At 41.5% G+C, this 26,922-nt stretch overlaps 1 protein-coding gene and 1 long non-coding RNA gene across 2 annotated transcripts in view; both read left to right on the forward strand.

Moving 5' to 3' along the window:
* Positions 1–26,922, forward strand: part of LOC140224548 (uncharacterized) — a 318,986-nt gene that overhangs the window by 52,844 nt on the left and 239,220 nt on the right. The gene's annotated exons all lie outside the window — the stretch shown is intronic.
* On the forward strand, positions 4,760–9,733 carry LOC109031793 (uncharacterized). Its single transcript, XM_019043556.2, has 3 exons — positions 4,760–5,233; positions 5,607–5,760; positions 9,027–9,733. Exons 1-3 carry the CDS (start codon positions 5,077–5,079, stop codon positions 9,625–9,627), a joined length of 912 nt encoding a protein of 303 aa, XP_018899101.2. The 5' UTR covers positions 4,760–5,076; the 3' UTR covers positions 9,628–9,733.

Here is a 26,922-nt window from a genome sequence, read left to right on the forward strand (position 1 = left end):
CGACGTAGCGGCAGGCGGGCAGCCAGCGCGAAACTGCATTGGCGCCTACAAACCTAACAGGGATACTTCACGCGTTGCGCAATGCGTGAAGTATCCCTGTTAGGTTTGTAGGCGCCAGTGCGTCGCCGCTCCGCTTTGTGTTAGGCTCTAATATTTAATCTGGCGGAGTCAGCGTTATTCAACTCATGATTTTGAAATGTTTGCACCTCCTGTATGGATTATTCTCATTTTAATTGATGAAAAAAATATGTATTAAAGGAAAATATAACTTGTGTTTTGTAAATATTAAGGTGGTTCCGTATCAAACTTAATGATTTCCAAAGCACACGAATTTCTACACAATTTCTTATAGCTTTTATAATCGATGGCGAAAAAGCAACAGTCAGGTGATAAAGTGTAAAGCCCGGCGATAAGAACTATAGCCCGGCTGCATAATTTTTTATCGCTTCGTATAGCCCGGCCGTATGATTTTCTCCGCATTCTACAGCCAGCTATATGATTTTCTGTAGCCTTCTTTAGCCGGCTATAAGAATTCCTATGGTATTTTGAAACACAGCTCTTATCGCCAATTTTTACCAGGGATTTAAATCATCCGAGAATACCCCGTATCTCTCTGAAAGTTCAAGTTCGATTTTTGGTGGGTACATGCCGGAGCAAAAAAAATGAAGGCTATTTTCGAGGTGAGCAAATGATGAGCAATGACGGGCCAAAGAGAAAATCGAAAATTTTAAAAGTCGGTGTGCTAACTTCACAGACATCGTATAACTTCCTGTAGGCTCCTCAGTTCACAGAGAAAATTCGTTACAAACAAAATAACGTGATACAAATCAACTGAGATGTCTCTCCGAGAGGTAAACTTGGCATTTGAACAATGCACGGAACGTAAAACAATGTAAGGATGTACGAAGTTGGGTTCAAACCCAACATACAACTATTTAAGCTCCGCGGTGGGTCGGGTTGCATACGCTCGATTTTTCGGGCGAAATCTGGTCTCACCTGTGCCCTGTAACGAGAGCCGTATACAGTGAGCCCGCGTTGGCCGTGTACAGATCTTCGATTTCGCCCAAAAAATCAAGTGTATGCAACCCGGCCCACCGCGGAGTTTAAATAGTTGTATGTTGGGTTCGAACCCAACTTCGTATATTCTCCTTTTGTTCCTTGCGTTGCTTTAAGTTAAAAGAGCGCTCTGTTGACTGCGAATGTTGAAAAAAGGCGCAGATTTTATCAATATTCTAATTATAAACATTCCTGCTTCATTCACCTGGACCGATAACTGTTAGAAACTGTTAGAAAGCATCGTAGTGCATAGATTCATGCTTAACAGTGTCAATGGGAGATAGCTCAAAACTACAGCGTTTCTGGCATGGTATACACAACGTTCACAATTTTAGCCTTGAGATTTTAATATATAGTTGGATATTATACTACTTTACTTCTCAGCAATGGAAAAATAAAAATATGAGATTCAATGGACTTGATCACCGACTTGATCGACAAATTCGATTGATTTACGGGTTTACTGTCGATCCATTCATGGGTTTGTAGGTCTATTCACAGGTATGTCCATCGATTCACTAGTCTGCCGATCCATTCACGGGTATGTAGATCTATTCACATGGTATGTCCATCGAATCACTTGTCTGTCGATCGATTCACGGGTTTGTGGATTGATTCCGGGGTTCGTCTATTGATTTACGAGTTTGTCGATTGAGTCACGGATTTGCCGATTGATTCAGAAGTTTGTCTATTGATTTACGAGTTTGTGGATCGACTTACGGGTTTGTCGATTGATTCAGGGGCTCGTCTGTTGATTTACGAGTTAGTGGATTGATTCAGGGGTTCGTCTAACGATTTACGATTTTGTCGATTGATTCATGGGGTTGTCGGTCGACTCGCGGGTTTTTCGATCGATTGATGGGGTTTGTCGATCGATTGACGGTTGTCGATCGTATCGCGTCAATGGACTCACGGTTTTATTTTCCGGAGGATTTTGAAGTGGATCGAATCCATAGGCTCCGCATGTTATTTTGAATGAGATTACTTGCATGCACTTTTCACAATGCCCTCTAAATGAAGAGACAAGTCTGTGGACAATCTGTGACACAATACTGCGAACTGCGAGTCCCTACTTTTGCGTAGGAGGACAGGACAATGCATCACAGCGAGACCTACCTGCATGTGCATGTGCAGCAAGATGGGAGCACGACCTGGACGGCAGACGCATCTAGCGCAAAGTGTGATGACCCCTGTCCACAGGATGTTCCCGCAGTCCCGCACACCGCGCACCGTGTCCTTTTCTTAAAACAACTCAAATAAGTTTTCCACCCGTCCATTTTACCAGAGCCTCTTAATGAATCCCTATTTTTACTCGAAAAGGAGAAGTTCAGTTACTCCGCCTTTGTTCTTCCTTCAATCATCACCTATTCAGCATATCTATGACTTCAAATCCAAACCACGTATCTCCATTGCGATGTTACAAAATTTCCGCTCCTATTTTGTTTTTCTCGGAGAGATAGACAAGCCAAAAAAGCTTGAAATTTATGTAGAATATTCTGCTAACACAGAAGAAAATTCAAGGAAGTTTCCAAGAGATCACGTTCACTATTTTTTCAAAGAGAAAATAGAGTTTGACGGGAGGTCTTCAACGTCGGAAACGGAGATGTGCGGATTTGCAGTTTGGCCATCGACATACCATTTGACTCACACCGACTTCTGAGTTAGCTGAATTTTTTAACTGAGTGGGGGCTGGATTACTTTCGCGAGAATTTTGGCTGATGTCCTTTGAAGAAAATTGTGTGCGTAAACCTACGCCGAACGAATGACATTTTAGATTTTTACCGGTTTCCTTACTGAATTTGATTGATGAAACAGATTAGCTCCAAATGTGTGAACGGTGCTACTACAATGTAAGAGCAAGCAATAAACCACTCAACGCCTCCGATGTTGTCCGTGTGCAACACCCCTGCAATTGACATCACGTGCATTCTAGACTTTCGTTTTCAAAGCTGTGCAACTCTGACTGAGCCTGTATTGTAAAAATTGTATTAAATATGTTTAACAGCAGCTTTTGAAATGCCTGAAACATGCGTTTCATATAAGAAAACTTCAACGCGTGCATGCATTCCCTGCGTTACCTATGCTACTCGACTCGCAAGAAGTTGTACTTTGAAAGTTACAGTTTTATTTGATTTTGAAGTTCTGTGTGATTATGTGATGATGATGTGCTTTCCCATCCTCACCATTTGCGTTTGGACGTATACTAATTTTCTCCGGACTGTAAACTATTGTACAGTCCCCTCGAAAAATTCAGCGTTGACTCTATATTACTGACTCTTTCGCAGTTGCATATCTTATTGGTGAGTACTCGTGCCATAAATTAAACTACGTCTGAAAGTTTTAGAACTGAAAAAAATCCGAATATGCCGTATTTTTCACTCAATATCAGTCAAATATAATCGAGTTTTTCAACAAATCACCTGTGGATCGGGAAAATCTCACGATCGGTCTAATTGTTACATTTTTCAAAATAAAACAACTTTTTCATTTTGGTCTTTGAGTGATAAAGTCAACGTTGAATGACTGTCCCCTAACCAGAGTCCAAATTTCAGCTTTTCATCGACTTACGTAATGAAGTTGGAACCTAGCCCTGAAATTTTACGACCGCTGCGTGATACGTTAATTTTTTAACTGCGACAGGGAAAAGGAGCAAGTTACATGGCAACACAACAAAGCCAAAATCCATTTCGGCGGGGGATCAAGGTCTTTGATCCAAAGAGGAGTCAAATACAGAATCGAAGAAGTTGAATGACTCTTTCCTCTTCTCTTTTTTACGTGGGAGTTTTTCGGCTGTAAAATTTGGAGGAAGTATTCAACTTTGGCAGTACCCATCCACTGCTGAACCAAAATGAGGAAATATCAAGACGTTGTGATTAGTACCTTATTTTGAATGTCAAAAGAAATCATTGTCAATGTGGATCTGTAGAAGGGTGCATGGCAAGGCGAATAAAAAAAGATGCCTCGCATTTCGAGTTGAGCCGCCATTTCAAAGGCTGTGATGCGCAGCATGCTTTGACATGCAATCAGGATGTACCCGAAACGTACCCGATACCGTGTGACATCAAGAGGGTACGAAATGCGACCACCATTCTTTAACCGCCTTGGGTCCGTATAAAGTCCCTTTATACTAAGAGTCAAGACAACCCCCCTAATGGAGTCACAAATGGGAATAAAGATTACACAAATTGGCAGTTTTTCGTAATCTTTGATCGACTCATTCTCAAATTTCTTTCGCCGTTGCTTCTCTACCCCATTATTCCCCGGTCCGTTCTACACGGAGAAAAAAACTTCGTGCATGGGACCCAAAATTGAGGTCATACATGGATCTCTGAAGTTTTCGGATCACGATTCCAAAAACTTGAGGTCCAACTGCCGAAGTTCCGTTCAGACATCCGAATTACTGCGGTAAGTACCAGAGTACTCAGATGTGTGACCCGAACCCTTCGGTATGTACCTAGGTACTTCAGATGTCTGACCCGAACTTCGGCAGCTAGTCCTCAAGTTTTCGGCTGCGAGATCCGAAAACTTCAGCGATTCATATGACCTCAACTTCGGGGCCCATGCACGAAGTTTTTTTCTCCGTGTACATTATAATCTTTGCAATCGGTGAAAATGTAATCTTTCTTCCCGTTTGTGACACTGTGGAGGCCTGAGATACGGGAACCAATCAGAAATTGATTCACATTGTCTTGGCTCTCAGTTTAAAGGGACTCAAGGTGCGGTGCATAGTGCTCGCGATGTTCGCTGCGCGGCAACTTCCGTTGGACGGAGCGGAGGTTCTAGGCAAACCCGGCCTTGGAACCGAAGTCGGCGTCGGAATTCCTGCGATGCTGTGCGCTCCAGTCGGAGTCGGTCAGTTCGGTCGGTGAGACGCGCGCACGTTGCAAATCCCGAGCGCAAGTCGGCGAGTCCCCGTTATAGTTTGTTTCAATTTGCACCTATCTTCTTGTGTGCCTATCTCTTTGTGTGTGTGTGTGTCTCTCTCTTATCTCCTTTGTGCCTCTTTATAATTAAAATAAAATGGTGAGAGTGTATTTCTCTCGGGAGCAAGAGGAGACACTCATAAGTCTCGTTCAAGCTAATCCCTCAATATATTGTCTGGAGCACCCAGACTATAAGAAAACAAATTTAAAAAATGCTATCTGGAGGAAAATTAGTGCAGCAGTCAAAAAACCTGGTGAGTTGATTTTCTTGTGCCTAGCATTATTAAGATAAGCCCCGGGAGACCCCCCCCCCCCCCCCAACCTACAGCCTGCTTTTCTTGGAGGCACCCTCGGCCTCGGGAAAGTTGTTCGTGTTCCGTATGTTGCCGCTTCGTGAAAGTAGAAGAGACATCTTGAAGCGAAGGGAGTAAGTCCATTTTGCTGATGAGCCCAAGGAAAATCTCCATTTTCTCGATAATAATTGATAGATGTCGGAGAAGAATCAACGTTATTTTTGAGCTTATCACCCAGGAGAAATTGCTCTATTTTATTTCTCTCCTCGTCTTTTTCTGGTCTCGTGTAATTTGTCTATTTTACTGATGTGTCAATTTTTCCGTATTTTTTCAGAGAGAGATTGCAGAAATAAGTGGAAGTACTTGCGCGACTATTACATAAAGAGGAAGCGTGAAAACAAACTAGTGCTTGGACCAGGAGTTAATAGAAAGGACGCCTCTATCTGTCATTTTCTATCATTTCTAAGCGATCCCTTAGAAAAAACCATGTAAGTATATAAACCCAAGTGAAAAGTCGATGAATTTAAGAACAAAGGAAAAAGTAAGAGCAGACTAGCCGTATCATTTTAAATATTCTGTCGATGGAACATCTGCGTTTCCTTAAATGTACCAAAATTCAGGGCCGGATTTAGGGGGTGGCCACATGGGCCGCGGCCCATGGCGGCAAATTTTTACAATTTTTTTTAAATGTAAGCATATATAAAAAAAATCGGATTCAGGAAAAAAAATTCAAACGAGAAAAGGCGACAAAATCTATCATTTCCTGAGAGTATAGTAATTTCTAATTTTGTCGTCTTTGGTGATACAAGAGACAGCACCTTTAATTAGTCGAGTTAAGAGAGAAATCAAACACGCAATTTGGCCTGGAACGGCGCGGCGCAGAGAGAGCAATGATGAAGAAGACTTCACATGAAAAGGAGAAGCCCTCGACGCGGCGGTTGGCACGTAACACATATTAGCGCCTACAAAACTGCATGGATACTTCACGCATTGCGTCAAACACAGTGCGGTCCGCAGCGGTCGCGGTCGGCGTGAGACGCATAGCGCCTACAAGACTGCATGAATACTTCACGCATTGCGCAAAACATAGTGAGGTCAGCGCGGCGCGGCGGGGGAGGTTAAGATTCTTAAACCACGTTTATGCTCGTTCTTTCATAATTGTTTCGTTTCACACAGCGATAGGTTTACGAGACTTAACTTTCGCGCCAAGTTCCGTGAACTTTTGCTAGTGGTGTTGACAGGGCTTTCGCAAAAAATGTGTCCATCACGATTTAACGCATCTTATGCACCCCTCCCTTTCCCTCCGGCATGTTCACTTGATGGTTTTTATTGATGTTTCAAAACGAATGAGAAGGGAGCGGCAAAATACAGGCGGCCCATGGGCGGCAAGTAGGTAAATCCGGCCCTGGATGCGAGCGTAGGAAGGGATGGGGAAAGTAGATGATTTGAAGTCAACGGATGATTGACGGCCTCACTTGAGGAGACTTGAGGTGAAAAGGCGAAGCCCTCGGCGCGGCGGTTGGCATGTAACACATATTAGCGCCTACATAACTTCATGAATACTTCACGCATTGCGTCAAATACAGTGCGGTCAGCAGCGGTTGGCGTGAAACGCATAGCGCCTACAAGACTGCATGCATACTTCACGCATTGCGCCAAACTCAGTGCGGTTAACGCGACACGGCGCGGGCGGAAGTTAAGATTATTAAACCACATTTATGTTTGTTCTTACCTAATTTTTTCGTTTATTTCTTATAAATGGAAGGCCTCGTCCACACAGAGATAGGTTTACGAAATTTTTCTTTCGCGCAAAGTTCCGTGAACTTATGGTGTAGTGTTGACAGGGCTTTCGCAAAAAATGTGTCCAACACCAGTAAACGCGTCTTATGTACCCCTTCTCCTGTTCGTTTTTATTGATGTTTCAAAACAAATGAGAACCCGCCCAACACGGAAATATTTTAAAAATATTGCTGAAATATTGTCAAAAACATTTCAACAATATTTTAACAATATCGAAATAATATTGCTGCAATAGTTTGTTGTCCGCCCCCCTGACAATATTGCAGCAGTATTGTCAAGGTAATATTGATAATATATTTTAAAAATATTTACTTGCGATGAGGTTATCATATTCCATATCCGTGTGCGCGCACTCTAGGAGACGTTTTTGGTACTAATTTTCTTTCTAATGTATATACATGCGTCCAGGTTGTGGATCGTAGAGTTATACTGACCTTAAAATCTGCGCCGTCCTAGTCGGGATTAGAACCCACGCCTCGGGGTGGAGTTGATATCCGAAGTCCAGTACTTTACCACCAGACCAGCCAGGCTTGATGTAGATGGGCTCGTAAATTCAATCTCTTAACTATCGCAGGCCTCTGAGTCCGTAATATGTTTGTTTATTGACGGATTCTTATAATATTTTACCAGAATTTATTATTTATTATTTATTTATTATTTTTTATTTCATCCTGTAATTTGTGTTTCAAATTCTTTATTAATTGTACTCAACATATTCCTATTCATGTATTACAAATTTTCGTTTTTTTTAACTCTCTCTCATTTTTTTCTTTACCAAATTACTGTTTTTTATAATTGCGTCTTTTTCCAGTTTTAATTATTTGAGCTTTTTCCTAGTTTGAATTTATGTCGATGTATTTATGTTATGTTATTTATTTTTTTCCCTTCTTTTTGTCTTTTCTTCCCCCCCCCCTTTCTTTTTTCTAGCGATTGATTTTAGTAAGTTCCGCAAAATAATTGGTAAACAGAGCAAAACCATACGCTAATTTGGCAAACATTTTGAAAATCTAGCAAAAATTTTAGCCATGATAGCATAAACTAGTAATGTTAATTTCGCAAAAGTATAGTTTGCCATTTTCGCACAATAAAATTACCACTTTTGCAAATTGTTTTGTCGTTCTCGCCACAAGGGTGGGCATTTTAGCAAAAAAAGCAAATTGCAGAAATCGCAAACCATTTTTTGCCATTTTAGCAATAAATTTTTAAATATTACAAAAATATTTATAAAATATTTTTAACATAATATTAAACAAATGTTTTTAAACTAATATTTCTAAAATAATTTTAAAATATTTTGTAAATATATTTTACAAACTGTTTTAAAAGTAATTACATAAATATATTTTGTAAATATATTTAAAACATTTTTATAAATATATTGTTACAATATTGTCATGAAATATTTTAGCAATGTTGTCAACATATTTCTGCAATGTATTTAAGGAAATATTTACATGACAATATTGTTTCAATATTGACAATATTGCTGCAATATTTCGTGTTGGGCGGGAAGATGGTGGCAAAATACAGATGGCCCAGGGCTTATGGGCGGCAAGGAGGCAAATCCGGCCCTGCCAAAATCAGCGTTTTTCGGCGTTCATAAATCGTCGTTTTCCTCACGAAAGAACGTAATTCCATTTCAATATTACCAAATTTCCCCTCCCAAATTGCATATTAACTAGGAGAGTTTTGAACATTCTTAACTGAAAATTTCACTGATTTTTCCTCAGATATCATGCTAAAATCAGAGATATTTTGGATAAAAATGGCACATGTACATTTTTTTAAAGTGTATATTAATTGTTGTTGGAATGGAGCTCCGTTCTTTTGTCCGGGAGACGACGTGCTGCTTTTTTCTCCGCTAGTTTTTAATCTGAACTGCTGTAAAACACTCAACCACCTTCAGAGTTGAACCAAAGTTAAATGTTCTAGTTTCTCATCTCTCTGTTTTCAGGATGGTTAAGAATGATTCTGGAGAAACTACCAACGAAATTGACGAGAATGTTTCTGTGGAAGTCGACGAAGACGATGCTTCAGCGGAGGGCGAAGAAGATGCAATTGACGACACAAGCAGCGAGGAAGAAGAAGCTGAGTATCCTGCCAAGAGAACACCTTCAAATCAGATCCCTGGCTGGAAAGCAACTGCCTCGACTGTGACCTCCACATCACCAAATTCTGCCGCAACAAAACCCAGGATCTGGTCAAAAAAAAGTCTCGGTAGAAGGAAACTAGCCCCTCGTGACAGGATTGTCGCGAAGATTCAAAAACAAAACAAAGAATGCCATGAATTAATGAAAACTTTTATCTCAAGTGCATCTCAATCTCACCCTCAGCTTCCTCCGCTGGACCCCATTGAAGCTTATTTTAAATCCATTATGACATCTGTTAAGAACCTACCCCCTCTTCTCCAGCTTGAGGCGAAAAGGGAAATTTCCAATATTGTCATAAATCTAGAGTTCAAAGCTTTACAAGACCAAATTTCACCTCCTAGTGCATCAGTATCAACTGCTTATTCCAATCCATCATCACCTCAAAATGTATCGATGATCTCATAACTACATTCTTAATCGAATGCTTACTCCCCTCCCTACCATGGATGACTTTCTTAACCTTAGCTTTACTTTTTATAAACCATTGGAATTTTCTGAATAAAGTTCATTTTTCTCATTGACCGCATTTCATACAAAGTTGTTTTATTCCTGGTGATCGGACGTGAGGTTTGCCAAAAGCTTCGAATAAACGTCTCATCAAACTGCAGAGTTGTCTCACCAAATCGGAAGTATTCTTTGAACAGCCATGAAAAAACCGAGTGATCGGGACTGAAATGCGGCGAGCAACTATTACTGCTTCCAAGCCACTCACATTGCCTATCGAGATATTGAAGGCGGTGGAACACCGGGGAAACGACGGGGTATTCTCTAGAAAGCTCCTTAAGAATCAATGTTAAAGCAATCCCTTTGGAGAAATGGAATAGTGGGATTTTACACTCTGTCCAAGAGAACCATGTGCCAACTGAATGCGGCACTCATGAGCCGTGAGAATGGGAAAAGAGCGTTGTGGACAGGGCTCATGAGTTAGAGCCGAGCAAGAGCGACAACGGAGACCACTTCGTTGCCGCTGACGTCACTGGTGCTTTTTAATTCCCGTTCATTCTTACAGTACTCAACTAACGAGCACACCTCTCCTTTCCCACCTGTTTCTGGAGCCGTTTGGCAGGAATACGTCCAAATGATTATCTTAAAATACGCAAGACGGCGCGGCACATGTGATAAAGCGTTGACACCTGATGAACTTTCTCGGCAACGTTTGGTCATTGGACTACATTAGGACGGGAGCGCCGCGCCGGGATCCAGGGACCTGCACCGGACGAGGCGATAAAAGAGGAGGGGGCGAGGGAACGGGCGCGGCGGCGGCGAGGGGTGAAGCGATTATTTTAGCACCTCCAAAGAGCTCGGCCCAATCGCCGCAGTTGCGAACTTGTCACATTTCAAGTCAAGTTCAACTGATCACAGCCCAAGGAGCTCTCCGCTCAACAACCAGCGGCTCCCTGGAATTCATTCAAAAACCCAATGACCGATACGAGAACCTTTGAAAGCCGGCTCGGATCGTCGAGCAGAAAGAGGTGCAGATGAAGATTATATGGGCGTATTTCTGCTAAACAGAGCTATGTGCATTATGACGTGTGCTCTGTTATGTGTAAATCCTTATGGGTCTCATGGCTCATGTCTGAATGCACATAGTTCCGTTTGGCAGAAATACGTCCATATGAAGGCTTATGCCAGGGAGGAACGGGCCTGACGGCTTCGAAAGAGGGAAGCAGGAGAATTCCGCCGAAGTGGTGGTGGGGAGGGGTGTGCAGGGGGGGGGGGGGGGGGCACATACCTTCACTTGAGTACAGATTCACGTTGCCACGGCACGCGAAAAAAAAGTCTCGTTACAATTTCCCAACACACTATCTGAACTCGAGGAACTTCGACGTTCTAATTAGGTGTCTGCTTGTTTTCATCATGAATCATGAATTCGGTTTTTAGTCAACCGAGTCAGCACACACATGGGGAAAAATACTATTTGCAATGCTAATTGTCCGTTTGGTGATTCTTCAGTTTTCCGGAGGAAAATCTAGTTGTTTCAAGAGAAGTGGAGAAGTCTCCGATTGTTAAAATACGAATTTTAATTAATTTGAAGTTCGGTTTTAATCGGGGTAACAAGAGGTTTCCAGGGGGAGTTTCTGTTGATCCAAATAGAATTTTTCTCGTCGCATCTTCATTTGGAGTTGAAATAGGGGTGGAAATATCGCAAATATTTGAAGTTTACTTCATGAGTGAAGTTGGTAAAAGGCATTTGTGAGCTCTCCGTGGTTCTAGCAGTTCTCAAGAAACCGAGATTTAAATGAGCCTCTGTTAAAACATAGGCCTGAGTTACAGTGCTGATCAGAGCTCAGGATTAACTTCTGAGTATGATGCTGATATCATAAAACACGTACAATTATTTAGAAATAAAACAGATTGCGGGCAATGCCCTGACCCCCGCGGCCTTTGGGTGATGTGATGTTCCTTTGCCGCGTAACATTCTCGGTGTAATGCAAAATCTCGAGACTCGCAAGTCCACGGAAATAGAGTATTTTCCAGAGGTGAATTAGAAACTTAATAGAGGTTTTAGTGTAGCCTGGTTACCATTTGAAAATGTTTAAATCATTTATATGCCGTAGTCAAATCCCGAATCCTTGTCGTGATGTAACTGCGTAAATTCCGCAATCCAATATAATGGACCAACGGTTTGGTAAACTAGTGGTTAACTACTTAATTGATGGTTTGGATACGTTATGTTGGGGTCTGAAATTTGATGAATGTCGTACATGAATGAAAATTGCTATGTGAACTAAGCATGAGAGTACCCTCGGTTTCTAAATTAAGGCGTTCTAACTGGAAGTGTGGCGCGATGTTAATGACAACTCCTGGATGCGACTATTCGTACTCGATGGATGTCCGTGTTGCATATGCTAAAAATGAAGGCGTTTTGACTATCCGTGCGCTCACGAACCACTAGAGGGTTGGGGGATTGGGGTTCGAGGATCTAAGTAAAACTTCCTCCAAAACTTTGCGTAAAACATGCTAGTATTGATAATTTCCGATTTCACACACAGGATACTAGTGGGCAATTGCAATGGGCCTGTTGCAAACTTTTGCTAGAGCAAAAATAAGAGTTGTTTCTTATAGATAATGCCTCAAAAATCACGATGAGCGCATCGGCAAAGTCTGAAATGCACTCATAACTTCACAATCTGCGTAAGAAATTTGCGGTTTTTTGAGCTTCCCGCTTCAAAAACGATACTGCGGCACAGGTGAACATTTTGTTAGAGGAGTCGTTCCATCGTCGGCAATACTCATCATGGCCGACGACAATCCGCCAAAACACCTGTGATGGGACGAGATAACACCTGAACAGGATTAGACTAGATAACAATCGGCGTGTTTACGTTCATATTTTCCTCACTCGCCTTGATTGACCTTGAACTCTCCTCAAAATACGCGCGGAACTGCGCAAGCGTCGGCCATGATGAATATTGCCGACGATGGAGCGACTCTTCTAACAAAATGTTCACCTGTGCCTTAGTATCGTTTTTGAAGCGGGAAGCTAAAAAAACGCAAATTTCTTACGCAGATTGTGAAGTTATGAGTGCATTTCAGACTTTGCCGATGCGCACATCGTGATTTTTGAGGCATTATATATAGGAAACAACTCTTATTTTTGCTCCAGCAAAAGTTTGCAACAGGCCCATTGTTTAAAATTTCATGAATTTTGAACATATATGAAACTACTGCGTGTACTGAGCACAAGAGTATTCTCAGTTTCTCGTTTTTCCCACATGAGCCATAAAATGCATAGAGTTATACGGAGCATAGGGCTGACATGGAAACTGATATACGAGCGAACTTAAAGTCAGAGGAGCGACGAATTGAGGAATTATTTAGACTGAAGTTCCCTCATTGGTTTCCCGGCTTTGACCGGGATTTGGGATTTGACTAGGACATCATAAATCAATATTTAACAACAGTTGTCCAAGAACTTTCTTCTGGTAGTCACCGTGTGAGAAAGGCCGTTCGAAGACTCTTTCAATAACCCTATGTGTAACAAGGCATTTTTCCAAAATGTACCCTGACGACGTACAGTTCTGCGAACAGTTAACCCAAAAACTCTCCGCCCGTATCGACTATGGAACAAACAACACCACCGAGTGAAAAAATTATTGTAAGGTCTCGATGCACGAATCAAATTCCGATCAAAGTACACCATTTGATGACTGTCAGCTGCCATGCAACATTCCTCTTTGATAAAAATGGGGGGCCACCATTCGTCATTTCTTGTCAAACGGAACATTTCTGGCAGGTTTTCATTTGAAAATTAAGCGAAGTAACGAGTTTAAGATTAATGACTCCCGACACTTGGATGGGAATTGGTTCCGGAATTTTATCTCCTATCGAGGTCCTGAGCAGTTTATTTTTTCCATCTCCCACATTTTCCATCGACTTTTCATAGGGGATTTGTATCACACTTTTCCTGCGCTTGTTTCGGGAACTTACTCATTAGCTAATTCTCAGTTTTCAAGCAAATAAGTCCCAAGTCAAATAAGTCAATAAGTTTAGCTTTACTTAAGTCCCGCATGCCTTTTCCCGACTTCCACGGAAAGTGCGGAGAGACTTCTTCGTTCCTTCAGTTGGCAACGCCGGGCCAGGTCGACGAACTGGAGTACGACCGACCGACGGAGGAATGTGGTGCTCTCACGTTGGCAGTTTTATGCGCATAATCCCTCCTCCCACCCTCCCCATTGACCAGCCAGAACCCCTTCCCCCCCGGCGTTGGCTCGTCTGTTTGGATGTTGGCAGAATATTATGCACCACCGAGCGCTTCGGCTCGATGCGAACTCAAATTTGCCATGTGGCCTCGGAAAATTGCCGCTTCGTGCAGGAGCGACTGAGATTTTGGCGAACTATTGCAACCTGGGCTCGACTGTGTCTGGGCATCATAAAGTTTCGACTCGATTCTTTTGGATCGATTCGACCTCCGCTCTTGAAGTTCTTGAACTCTCCATGAAGAGATGTTGTGAAAACCCGGCGCGGGTTCCGGAGAATCGGGCGGATTCTCACGAGAATCAGGACGATAAACTGACTTGAAATTTGCACGTTGTGTGAAAATGTCTATCAATTGTTCGACGTCACCGAGTAAGACGGGACTCTGACTAAAACAAAAAAAAAAGATTATGAGGAATATCTCCCAATTAAAGATTCCTAAACTGCTCGGTGCTCAACGACTCGGCCGTGTTTCCAGAAAGGGCAGCGAACAAGTCTACCGTTCTTCGTAAAAGTGTCAATTAGTATGAAAAAGACTCATAGAAAGAAAATCGATTATTGAAAATCGACCGTATAAAAATGGCTTATTCCACTTCATGTTAGGCAGACATGCTTTCTATTTGCATTTTCTACTGGCTTGCGGGTTTGCATTTTGCACAAACGCACACCCAAAAAAAAGTGGGTTCACACTGAAAAAAAAAAGATTGATAGAATTTACCATTTCTTTACGCTGTAATTCACACAGCGTCAATTCAGAGTTAATTCTGCTAGGAAAAAGGTAAACGTTACTATATAATGGCACAGGTAACCATTCCTCTGGTAAAATCGACTTTGAATTCACGCTGGATGAAATACAGCGTGACGGAATGGTAAATTCAACCGATCTTTTTTTTTCAGTGTAGAAATTGGTAAAGAAAGAAAAATAAAGGAGAAAAAAGATGTTACCATTCTACTCCAGACAAGCGTCTGAGCATATGAACGATGCCAAATTTCCCGCAACATCATATTTATTTTATAGGAGAGTTACAAATATTTTTTCCTATAATTTTCAGATACTTTCGGTAAAATTGCGAACAAAATTATACAAACTATTGGGAAGATAATTTGAACAAGTTTTCCTCAAAATTTTAGGGAAAGAAATTTGGCAATTTTCGAAGGCTCATATGACGTTTTTTCGTGGCGCAGTAGAGTAATACAGCTTTCTCGCGGAATAATGTGGATTTACTGCCGTTTTGCTTGAAATGGCGTCAATTATTCTGCAATCACTGATTTTTCATAACTCAAGATTTTTTTTTTTTTTTTTTAAATTTTTTTTTACAAATGAGACTAATTTTGCTGTATAAAGTAAGTCATTTCAGGGCCGGATTTACTTACATGCCGCCCATGGGCCGCCTGTGTTTTGCTGCCCCCTTCTCATTCTTTTGAAACATCGATAAAAACCATCAAGTGAAGCCCTGTGAACACTACTAGCAACAGTTCACGGAACTTGGCGCGGGAGTTAAGTTCCGTAAACCTATCTCTGTATGGACAAGGCCCTCCATTTATAAAAGGTTAACCCAAAAATTATGAGAGAACAAACACAAATGTGGTTTAGTAATTTTAACTTCCGCCGCCGCGCCTCGCTGACCGCACTGTGTTTGACGCAATGCGTGAAGTATTCCTACAGTCTTACATGCGCTATGCGTTCCGGGCCGACCACTGCTGCACGCACTGTGTTTGACGCAATGCGCGAAGTATTCATGCAGTCTTGTAGGCGCTAATATGTGTTACAGGCCGACCGCCGCGCCAAGGGTTTCTCCTTTTCATCTCACGTTCTCGTCATCATTGCTCTCTGCGCCGCGCCGTTCCAGGCCAAATTCCGTGTTTGGTTTCTCTCTTAGTCTAACTCAACTAATTTAACAGAAGGACGACAAAATTAGAGATATACTCTCAGGAAATGAGAGATTTTGTCACCTTTTCTCGCTCGTAATTTTTTTTCTGAATCCGATTTTTCTTTACAGCCACATTTAAAAAAATTGCAAAATTTGCCGCCATGGGCCGCGGCCCATGTGGCCACCCCCTTAATCCGGCCTTGAGTCATTTCGTTCAAATTACATCAGTATAATCTTGTAGAAAATGCGATTTCAAAAACATCGGCGATGGGCACTGCTCTCCTTGGCAACACGGCATTATTGACGCCAGGCTATAATATTTCAAAGAAGGGTCAAAAACCATGTTCACTTGTAGGTTCTCGCCCATCAGGTTAATATAAGCAAATGGGGAGGCAGGCATCAAATGAAAAATTAACCATTTCCCAACTCTTTTCAACATTTTCTCATTGCGAATCGGCGCAAAGTAAACTTTACAATACGTTCCGCTTGCCTGATAATTTTCCATTTTTGTTCAGAAGAGGTTTTTTCACTATTAAGAGAAGTCTTGAAATCATCTCTGATTTGTCACGAAGCTTCCAAGACAGGCTTCTCCGATTTTAGGGTTAATGAAATGAAGCGAATATGGTGTTGTTTTTTGGAGAAGTCTTAGTCCAAGGAGAATCTACAGTGGGGAAGGGGAAGAGAAACGAGGACCGATAGACTGACCGAGAAAGAAAGAAGAGATCCGGGAGGAATGGAGTGGGTATTTTGAGATTAGCGTGGCTCGTTGTAATTAGTAGTTTTTGGAATCGTCTATAAACTACAGAAGAAGGAGAAGGGAAGGGGCAAGTGAATGTTGAAGAGCGTCTACAATAAGAGCAGAGCACATGAGACCAAACTCGTCGTTACGTAACTTCTTAATTTGCGAGCAATTTGGACTTATCGCAAATAAGATTTACATCAAGAGACAGACCGAAGGAGAGGTATAAAATGGCATTTTGACCACCTGTTCTTAAAATTTATCAATAGGTAGTGGTGTAGTCGGAGATGCCTCTCCAAATAGGGGCCACGTTTTGTCATTCTGCTATAAGAACCTGGAAAATGTGGCGAAAATGAAAGGTGATGAAGAGACAAACCACTGGTAAAAGTTTTAGCCCGAGTTCTGATCAGGTTCTGATGATACGACACTGCAAAAGATACAGGTTAGGTTAGGTTAATACTGTCTAGGATTGAAATAAGCCTCTTCATCGACTAAAAATTTTAGATTCTCACTTCTCAAATCAGCTTCACCCTAACCATATTACAATGAGCCCCCAAATTCCCGGAAAAGGGGCAACTCTTCGGTAACTTTTCTCTTCGCGAAGGTATGACTGACCTAAACTTTTAAAGTAAAACAGATCTAGAATATCGAGGAAACGCCCCTAGTATACTAGAGAATAGTACACTAGCATACTACACTATAGTATACTTGAATTCCATAGGCAGGTCCGAATTAAACAACGCTCCCTATCGACTGAGCGCTTAAAAAAAACTAGGAAAAGGCCCGTTGACTGTAGAAAAACGCCCGTTAATGCTTTCTGCTTATTATCTTTTTTCCTGCCGTAAAATGCTTTCCATGCAAATACATTCTTTCTCATGAGTGCGTTACTCTGGATTAGAGTGGTAGTAGATGGAGGCACCAGGAAGACTGGTAAAAGCAGGTCAATCGAAATTTGATATTTTCTTGTCTTGTGTTTTTATACCAGGCGCTGCTGTTGAAGCAACATGCTCCTGTTGCAGCTGTTGCTGCTTGCGTGTGTATGAGTGGTATAATTGTACAGATCCTACTCAGAAATGTAACTCAACGAATATGATTTTACCTAAACTTGTTTGGATACCGCCAACCACGTAAGTTTTCGGGCTTTTAGGTATTGCTTGAAGAAATGAACCTCAACTTCAAGCGCCCTGAGGATGGATTCAATCAGTAACTCCTTAGACCATTAACGGGCCCAAAAATCAATTATTAATTTCTTTTTCCGAAGAAAAATTGCTTTCGATGGAATTTGATTTCACACGCTATTCAAATTAAAGAGTTAAGGCGAATTCTTCTTCTATAGCAAAACAACTTCAAAACATCTTGAACCAAGTTGGACCGTAATCTAGAGTCGACAGTCTCAATTGAACTCATTTCTGCAATAAAAAAATTACAGTTTTCTGTACGTTGATGGCTAAAGTGTGAAGCCACGTATCTCCGTTTGCGACGTTGCAGACTTCCTATCATATTTTATTTTTTTATTTGAAAACTTGTCAACTTGATTTCTTGAAAACCTCCTTGATTATGTTCCTCTATTAGTAGAATATCCCGTAGAAATTTCAAGTTCTATGTAGATGACTAGTTTTTTGAAAAAATAAATTAAGAGCTGAGATTTGGAACAACACAATGGAGATACGTGGTTTCGCACTTTAGCCATTCACATACATAAAATCACCTACTTACAGAGGGAAGCAAATGGAACAAGTGTTGCTTCTAGAATGAGCAAAAAATAGTGGTTCCTATTAGGAAAATGTAGCCCATTTGTTCAAAATTGATAACTTTCAACAATGAGAGATACGTGGTTTCGCACTTTAGCCATTGACATGCATAAAATCACCTACTTACAGAGGGAAGCAAAAGGAACAAGTGTTGCTTCTAGAATGAGCAAAAAATAGTAGTTCCTATTAGGAAAATGTAGCCCATTTGTTGAAAATTGATAAGTTTCAAGTCCAGTTACTGGGATTAATGACCTCATTTTTCTCGACTTGACGCTGCTTCTGGGAAGCGGTGCAAAACGCTTCTAGAGTGTGTCGTTCCTTGTTAAGAACTCTAATTGGGGTCAGCTCTTGGAAGTTTCAAGTCTGGGTCCCGGGCGCGGGTGCCGGTGCCCTACGCGGCGCGACCGGGGGGGGGGTGGTTGGGGGGGGGGGCAGGGAGTGGGGACGGAGCAGTTCGTAGTTTCCCTCCCGAAAGAACGTAACTATTTTTCGATGTTGTCGTCTTTTTCCCCGGAAATTCCGTTTTCACCAGCAGAATCTTGGGCAATTAATTGAACATTTCGCTGATTTTTTGCTGATCTCATTTTGCAACAAAATCGTACGATGCATTTTTGTGAAGAATTGAATTTTTCGGGTGAATTTCGCAACTTCGAACGGACTTAAGTTCCTTCGTTCGGGAAACGATTTTGTGAGTGAGTTTCAAACCGAGCACCTACGACCCACGCAGCGCGTCCAGCGCTGCAGCGACGCAGTTATGAAGGAAGAACACCGGAAGAAGAGAAGAAGATTTCCGTTGACAAATCACGAATTTTCTGGACAATTTTAACGGAATTTATCATCTATTATTTAAGAGAACCCTGTCCGTAATTTAATCTCACGTGTCTGAAAATGTTCATTGAAAAGAATCGATACTTTCCTCAAAAATTAGGAGAGGAAATGAATCAGTGAGAACGAAAACACACCAACTCGGAAAAATGAATATAATCAGACAAGACACACACAAAACTGCAGAAGATGCGGAGAAGTTAGTTTAAGAAAAATATTTTTGCTGCTGAAAGAGAAGCACTTATGGACACTTTAAAAGTCCAAGTTGGAACAGATGTGCTATGTGCTAACTTCAATGACCCTCATGTAAATTACCTACCTGTCTCCTGTCTCTGATGGAAAATGAGCATTTTTGAGTTGGTGTGTTTTCGTTCTTACTGATTCAAATTTGGTGACATTCGAATGTTCATACGGCGTTTTTCCTCAGGCGGCTGACCTCTCAAAATCGCCGGCTTGGCACCGCGTTGCGCACAACGTTATATAAGCGGACCGCAGGATGGAGGCTGTAAGGGTTTTCAGCGGTATGAATGGGTTGGCTGCGTGACTCCGGAGTCGAAATTGGTGGTCAATGCCCAGAGCTTTTTCCTAGGACAAGGAATCCTCCAATGGGAGCTTGTTATCTAAATTGGGGGTCAATTCGGAATTACGCAAGTTGTCTGAGAACCGCTGAGTTCAAGGTAACCTGCCAAGAGCTGGACGATGGACCCGCAGCCATTGCCCTCCGAATTGAGACCGATTCGCAGACTGTGCTGTTCTTCCGTGCTAAGGAAAAACGCCGTATGGACATTCGAGAGATGCCAAATTTCCCGAATAAAACATGTATTTTCGAGGAAAGCTATGTTTAATTTTCCTTGACATTTCCAGATATTTTAGATAAAATCCTGAATGAAATTGACTGAAAATTTTGAAGGAAAATATTCACAATGTTCTCAGTAAAATCGGGTTTTCTTAAAGGAAATATGGCAACGTCTGAACGCTCATACGGCGTTCTTCCTTAGCACGGCAATGTTGCGGACGTATAGTTGGACGTTCGGTGAATTTTCCTGCTTTCTTCTTCGAGCAATCATGACATCTCAAAGTGATACAACTATTCGACCATGCGGGAGCTCGGGTTGCCTACACTAAAAACTGAAGGCAAACCGACGGTAGGGTAAAGTCACAGCTACAAGCCACGCACGATGAATTATTCCTGCTTTATTTTTCGAGCGATCTTAACCACCTGAGAGTGATACTACTGTTCGGTCACGTCATCGCCAGGAAATCAGAAAAATTGTCTGAGGACGCCGAAAATTTGAGAGTGCTACAAACTTCCCAAATCGTGGATTTCAAACTTTTTTGGATAAGCTCATCGTAATTTTCGTACAACTTTAGCAACGGAAAGTCCGCTCAGTTGCCTATAATTTTTGCATGCATCGGACCCATCACATAAACTTGACCTCAGGTAATGTTGAGTCACCCAGGTGATAAATGTTTTGAAAGTAATGAGGATTCGTAAAAAATGCGGTGCCTAGCGGCAGGACGGAAATGAGCGAAAATCGATGGAAATTAGTACTTCTTTTCTCAGGTCGTTCACCGTCACCATGTACTTATTGTTGTACTATCATACTAAGGAAGAACGCCGTATAAACAGTTGGGAGTCGCCAAATTTCCCCGGGTACAACCTGTATTTTTCAGGAAAGTTATGCATATTTTTCCCTAGAATTTTCAGATATTTCAGATTAAATTGAGAACAAAATTGTCTGAAAAATTCTAAGAAAAATGTTTGTCATTTTCCATATAAATTCGTTTCTTACTGGGGGAAACATGGCAACGTTTGAAGGTTCATACGTTGTTCTTCCTCAGGACGACAGCAGAGTGCACGAACTGAGAGAGGAATTAAAAGGGAGGCTAGTGGCAAAGCGTGAATGATCGATTATCGATATTCCCCCGTTTGAAGCCATGACAAAGAATCGATTATTAGTGTGTTCGTTGCAAACACCCTGTTTATCGATCCTCTTCCGTAGGCTTAAATGGCAGATGAATCGATACATCGCAAAGCACGCCACGCGACGGCACTGAGGGAGGCAGACGTTGGCTCGTCGGAGTATGTGATCAAAGTGCCAGTGGACTGAAACAGATAAAAGGTAGCATATAAGTACAAACAAATGTTAAACTATTCTAGTCGGACCTTTTATTATCTGCATTATTATTCCCCGGGCTGTTTTGGCACTTGCACACAGACTGACGGAGCTTTATTTTTAGCCTAAGGCCTAACTTAAATATTTGCAATTCGGCCTGGACAGAGTATTTTTAAAATCTTTTCTCAAAGCTAGACTCGCCGCGTGCGCTTCGCTAATGCTCTGTTTCAATCTGCTTACCACGACAGCGCGAGGCGCTACATTACTGCCGTCCTAAGGAAAAACCTCGTATGAGCCTTTAGGCGTTGCCACTTTCCTTTACTAAAAACCGAATTTTCCCGAATAAATCTGAATATTGTTTCTCCAATTTTTGAGTCTGTTTTCCTCCCAATTTAATCTAAAAAATCTGAAAATTCTAAGGACAAATATGCATAACTTCCTTCAAATATGCATGTTTTATTCGGGAAATTTATTTCCTCGAATATTGTCATTATTATGCCTAGGAATTCCTATATCAGTGATGAATTTTTGATCCAAGTTAACACGAAAACGCCATCAATGGTAATCTCGCTTGGTGTTATCTGGAGGAATTGGGTAAATACGGAAATATTGAACATGCAGTACTTTAACTACCAATGTAACAACGTTCATTCCCATTAAACATTTCATTAGTGGACAACTATCAACAGTGCTTCGTTGCGCGCTCTTTCTCACCAGTTCGCCTTCAATACGAAAGTAGGCAATGTGAGCGGCCTAGGAGCGGTAATAGTTGCTTGTAGTAATGTAGCAACGTTCATTCGCATAACTTTGTAGCATATGACTATTCTCTACTATCACTGCACTGTTTCACTGCCTTCAGTTTCAATATAGGCAATGTGAGCAGCTTAGGAGCAGTAATAGTTGCTTTTCTGCTAAGCATCGTCTAGTTGGATTGGTCCACACTTGAAATATGACCAATCAAGTCCATGTTCACGGGCTCAAAATGTTACCGCGGCCAAAATGATAAGGGGCGGCTCATCTACAAATCATTACGGTGAAAGGCATGTCATAAGTGCAAAGACCAGGCAGGGAACTCCTATCATTACTTTGAAGAGAGTGGTAAAGAATGATAGAGAATGAAAGCGAATGATGAAGAGTGTAGGAGAGAGATGGAGATGACGAAAAATAATGGGAATGATGGATAGTGATGGACAATGATAGAGAAGTAGTGAGATTTCATGGGTAAGACAAACCGAACTATCTGTGTCTGTGGCCGATTATTGAAATTGATGGACAAAGCTATAGACAAAGAAAATATAGGGACCATGGAGCAATCCTATTGGTTGAAACGAGTGGCTGTCATGGACTTAGGGGGAATGATGGACTAATTATAGGGTCTCCCGTGGGTTGCCGATAGCTAGTCTATTACTTACCTCCTTTGCCCACTGCAACCACCCGCCTCCACCTGTGGGATCGCTTCATTTCCCTTTCGTCTTCTTTGTCTATCGCTTTGTCTATGAATTTCAACAATCAGCCCGCAAAGCAAAGCTTTTCCTGGGCTTCCAAAGCTATTTTGTATGTGTGGCTTTTATTTAATCGTACCCACCGTCCTGTCGTGAAATTTGCCAGAGGATTCAACAATGATTATGCAAATCTCCGGTCCTTGTAAGAGGCCCATTCTTAGAAGAGGGCTACCTGCTACCTCTCACTTGGCCAGGAGTCGAGTTGAGTTTCATCCAAACGCGACTGCGGCGGATAAATACAAAATTAGTTTGACAGTTCCGCCGGGCCAAGGAAGAACGCCGCATGAGCCTTCAGACGTTGTCAAATTTCCTCCGACAAAAACTTTGTTCCTGAAGAAAGTTAAGCATATTCTACCTTGAAATTTTCAGATGTTTTAGATTAAATCGTGAGAAAAATTGTCTGAATGGCTGGAGGCTAGATTCTCTGAATTTTTCCAGTAAGTTCGTTTTTTATCGAAGGAAATATGGCAACGTCTGGAGGCTCATACGGCGTTCTTCCTTAAAGGAGGGAGGTAACGTCCGCTCCGGCGCGGCGGCGACTCAATCGTGGTTGGAGCCAAATTTCGATTCTAAAGTCTGAATTCCACGAAGGAGGACTTGGGTTAAAACGCGCTGCATGACGTCACAGAGCGGCCCAGAGGTGATGCGTTCAGCGGTGCAAACTCCATTCGAGTCGCATCGAGCATCGACATTCGACATTATTTTCATCGTCCAGTGGCGAGGCGTCAATGATCGATTATCGATTTTCCCTATTTGAAGCCGTAGTAAAGAATCGATTTTTAAGATGTTCACCCTCTTCAGCGACCATTTTTCATGGGTTTAAACGCTTGCGGCTGCAGTACGCGGAATTTAAAGTTTCCGCTTATTCGGGTTACACTGCGGTGCCAAGGAAAAACGTCGTATGAGTCTTTAGACGTTGCCGAATTTACTTTGATAAACTACGGATTCTCTGGGTAGCTCGTATAGATTTTTCTTCCAATTTTGCAGACATTTTTATTCGAAATTTTCTCTAAAATATCTGAAAATTTCAAGAAAACATATTCATAACAGTCCTTATGCCACACAATTTATCGTGGGTGATTTGGCAGACATTCGAATGCTCCTTCGGCGGTTTTCCTTATCACGGTTACCTGACAAGGAACTTTCCCTCCACGGGAATACGCGGTTATAAAATACTTTCCCGGGAAATATTGACAGAAAAACATAATTTTTTAAATTAAGCGTCAAATTTTAAGAAAAACACACTTACATTTGCATGCACACGGTAGTCGCTCAAACTTTGAGCATTTCTCCGGTTAATTAATAGTTCTTGCTCCCGTCAATCAACTTTTTTGAGAAAAGATCCTAGTTGGATCGGGTGGAGGCGCAGGAAAATTTTACTGGGGGAAAGGGACATTTAATCTTTGAAAAGGAATGTAATGGCAACAAACACCCCCCCCCCCCCCTCCCCGAAGGCTGTTCACTGATGTTCGCAGATCCACTTCGCCGACTCAGATCCATGCTCTAAAGCAAAAGCCAATTTTAATTAGCTGACAGAAATTTTAAAAACAAGTTGGCGTGCCGTGTGTGTCATAATTTTGACTGATAATTGGTGCAGGTTCAGGCCGAGGTGACCTTTCTTTTAAATTATTAAGTTAAATAATTTTTCACATGAGTCTCGCAAAATTCCCCTGAAGAACCCGTTATTTTCTAGTTCGACTGTACCCCCCACAGGGTGATTCAAAAGCCACGCACCACTAGTATCAGGAGGCACTATCCCTGTAAAACTTTTCAATAAATTAAGGTGGAGACTTGAAATTTTGTGAGTCCTCCTAGATCAAAAGAAAAGTGATTTTGGGTGACCCCACAATTTTAAAAGGAGCACCCTGAAAGGGGTTACAGGAGCGGTGGAGGACTTTTGCATCGTCCTGCAGGGTCACAAAGTTCTTAAAATTTTGTTTATTGCGCGACGCTAAACTTAATACCGTAACTCAAACGGCTAACTCACCTCCTAAGGCTCTTTCTTCCACACATGAACGTCTTGTTAACGAACATGATTGGGGCATTTTTCGGTATAATGGCATATGAAACTTCCAATGCTGCTATGATTGTGCAACGTAGTCCTCTAGTCGTAAGTAACTTCTCCAACAGTTCTACTATGACTTTTCCCCAGACTCTGCTCTGAGTTTTTCCTCACTATTATAATGAAGCAAAGCTACTCTGAATGAATTTCATTTGCCGCAAACTCTATAAAAAATTGCACAATCTGAGCAACATTGCAAGTCTCATGCGTCCTTTTACCGAAAAATGCTGCAATTGCTCCTTAAAGAGCCTATATAGCCAACTTATGGGCACAATTATTTACACACGTAGAATGAAGGCAACGTTACAGAGGAAAATTGTTCGAAGTCCATTGATTCACTATCGACAAAACGGAAATAATGACGAAGCAGATTGATGTGACCCTTACTAGCTCCTCCTCCACCTCTTCCTCCGTCATCGAAAACTTTTATCATTTTTCCCCATTTGTGATTAACAGAGAACAATGAAAGCATTTCTAGAGGAAATGGAGCACGCAGCATACACGCCGACCTTCCTAGCGCAGTGATCAGTGCACTCGATTCCTGCCCGGGAACTTCCAGTTCATATCACGACGAGGCTGCCTGATCTTCGACAAAATTAGATAACGTCAACTCAAATAATTTACGAGTATTGTCCTTTCTATGCAGTCCAATTACAACTTTAAAACAACGAGCAGTCATTTTTTACCTAATAGTTTCATAGTATAAAAAAGCGTGATGAAATGTAGCCTAAGTATTTAAGTAACTAAGAAATAAATTTTATTGCCAAATTTGGCTAGTTAAGCAGTATGGAACATGGTAATTGATTACACAAACTAATTACAAGTTAAAAATAAATAAACAAGTTATATTTCAAACTACATGTAAATGAGAAATAAAGAACTAAGTGTACTTAGTGTAAGTAAGAAAGGTGCACAGTGTCGAGAAACCAAATAATGTTCGTTTCTTAAGAAACTGTGAGCGCGGAACAGGTCTTTCGATTGAGACCCACGATGGACCGTGTGGGATTTTTTTTTTTGTTTTTTTTTTGGGGGGGCTGTTGGTTAGTGGGTAGCCAAAGTGCTATAGAATAAATTCAACAGAGCAGGAAAATTGAGCTGGAAATGCTTTGTGACTGAAAATATCCTGAATTATACCAAAAATTTCCCACACAAAAGTATGGGAGCACATTTCCGAGCGTTTCCAAATGACATGCACTCGTATTTTTACTCGCAAGTTAACAATAACACAATGAACTAGAGAGTCTATCACTCGCTATCATTCCTTTTTCCAATGCAGTTTGCTAAAAAGGGACCAAAATAGCTCCACAAAGGGTCTCCACTTGAAAGCAAGTCGTATCTTGTCGAGCACCGAGGAGAGAGAAAAAAACGGAAATCTATGCAAAAGGAATGTTTGATTAATGCGAAAGGCTGTAAATCTTGCAGCCACATGTTCTTCATGTTCTTTAATTTTTCTTGAAGCCGTGTAGTACCACTGAAAATTTGTCTGCTACCCACTCTCCCATGTCCAAATAACGATAGTCCTCACTTGAGGTTGCGAAACAACAAAAACAAGAATGGATCATTCGCAAATATTTCCATCACAAAAGAGAGAGGTTCGACCATTGACTACCAAAAACTAATTGTCGATTATACTTTTTTACAGGTCATTAAATAACTCAATATTTGGTCCGCATCTTCTATGCAGGCTCGGGGATATACTTACAAGTCTTAGCATCGATGCGTTAAATTGAAAAGTCAAGCCGACCAAGTGAGGTTTTACTCCCCTGGGTAAGGTACGGTGGCTTCAGAGGTCGCTGAATTCCTTTTTTTCAGTAGTGAGGCGTGAGTGATTGACTATCGATATTTCCCCATTTAAAGCTCCGTAAAGAATCGATCATAAGGTGTTCGTTGCGAACTTTCTGTTTATCGATTCTTTGCCATAGGTTTAAATGGCAGATCAATCGATCCGTCGCTGAGGACGCCACGCCACTTTATTATTTTTTGCTCCGCATATCTTGAAAGTGTGTTTTTACTCACCGCCTTCTTTGAACTGAGTAACGTCATTCATAAATACATTCATTCAGCGAGTAATTTTCTGAATTAAAACCGTAGCAAGGGAAAATTGTAGTTCCCGCGCGAGAAGCGAAGCCCTCAGC

Source organism: Bemisia tabaci, chromosome 4, assembly GCF_918797505.1.
Source record: "Bemisia tabaci chromosome 4, PGI_BMITA_v3".
Taxonomy (NCBI): Eukaryota; Metazoa; Arthropoda; class Insecta; order Hemiptera; family Aleyrodidae; genus Bemisia; species Bemisia tabaci.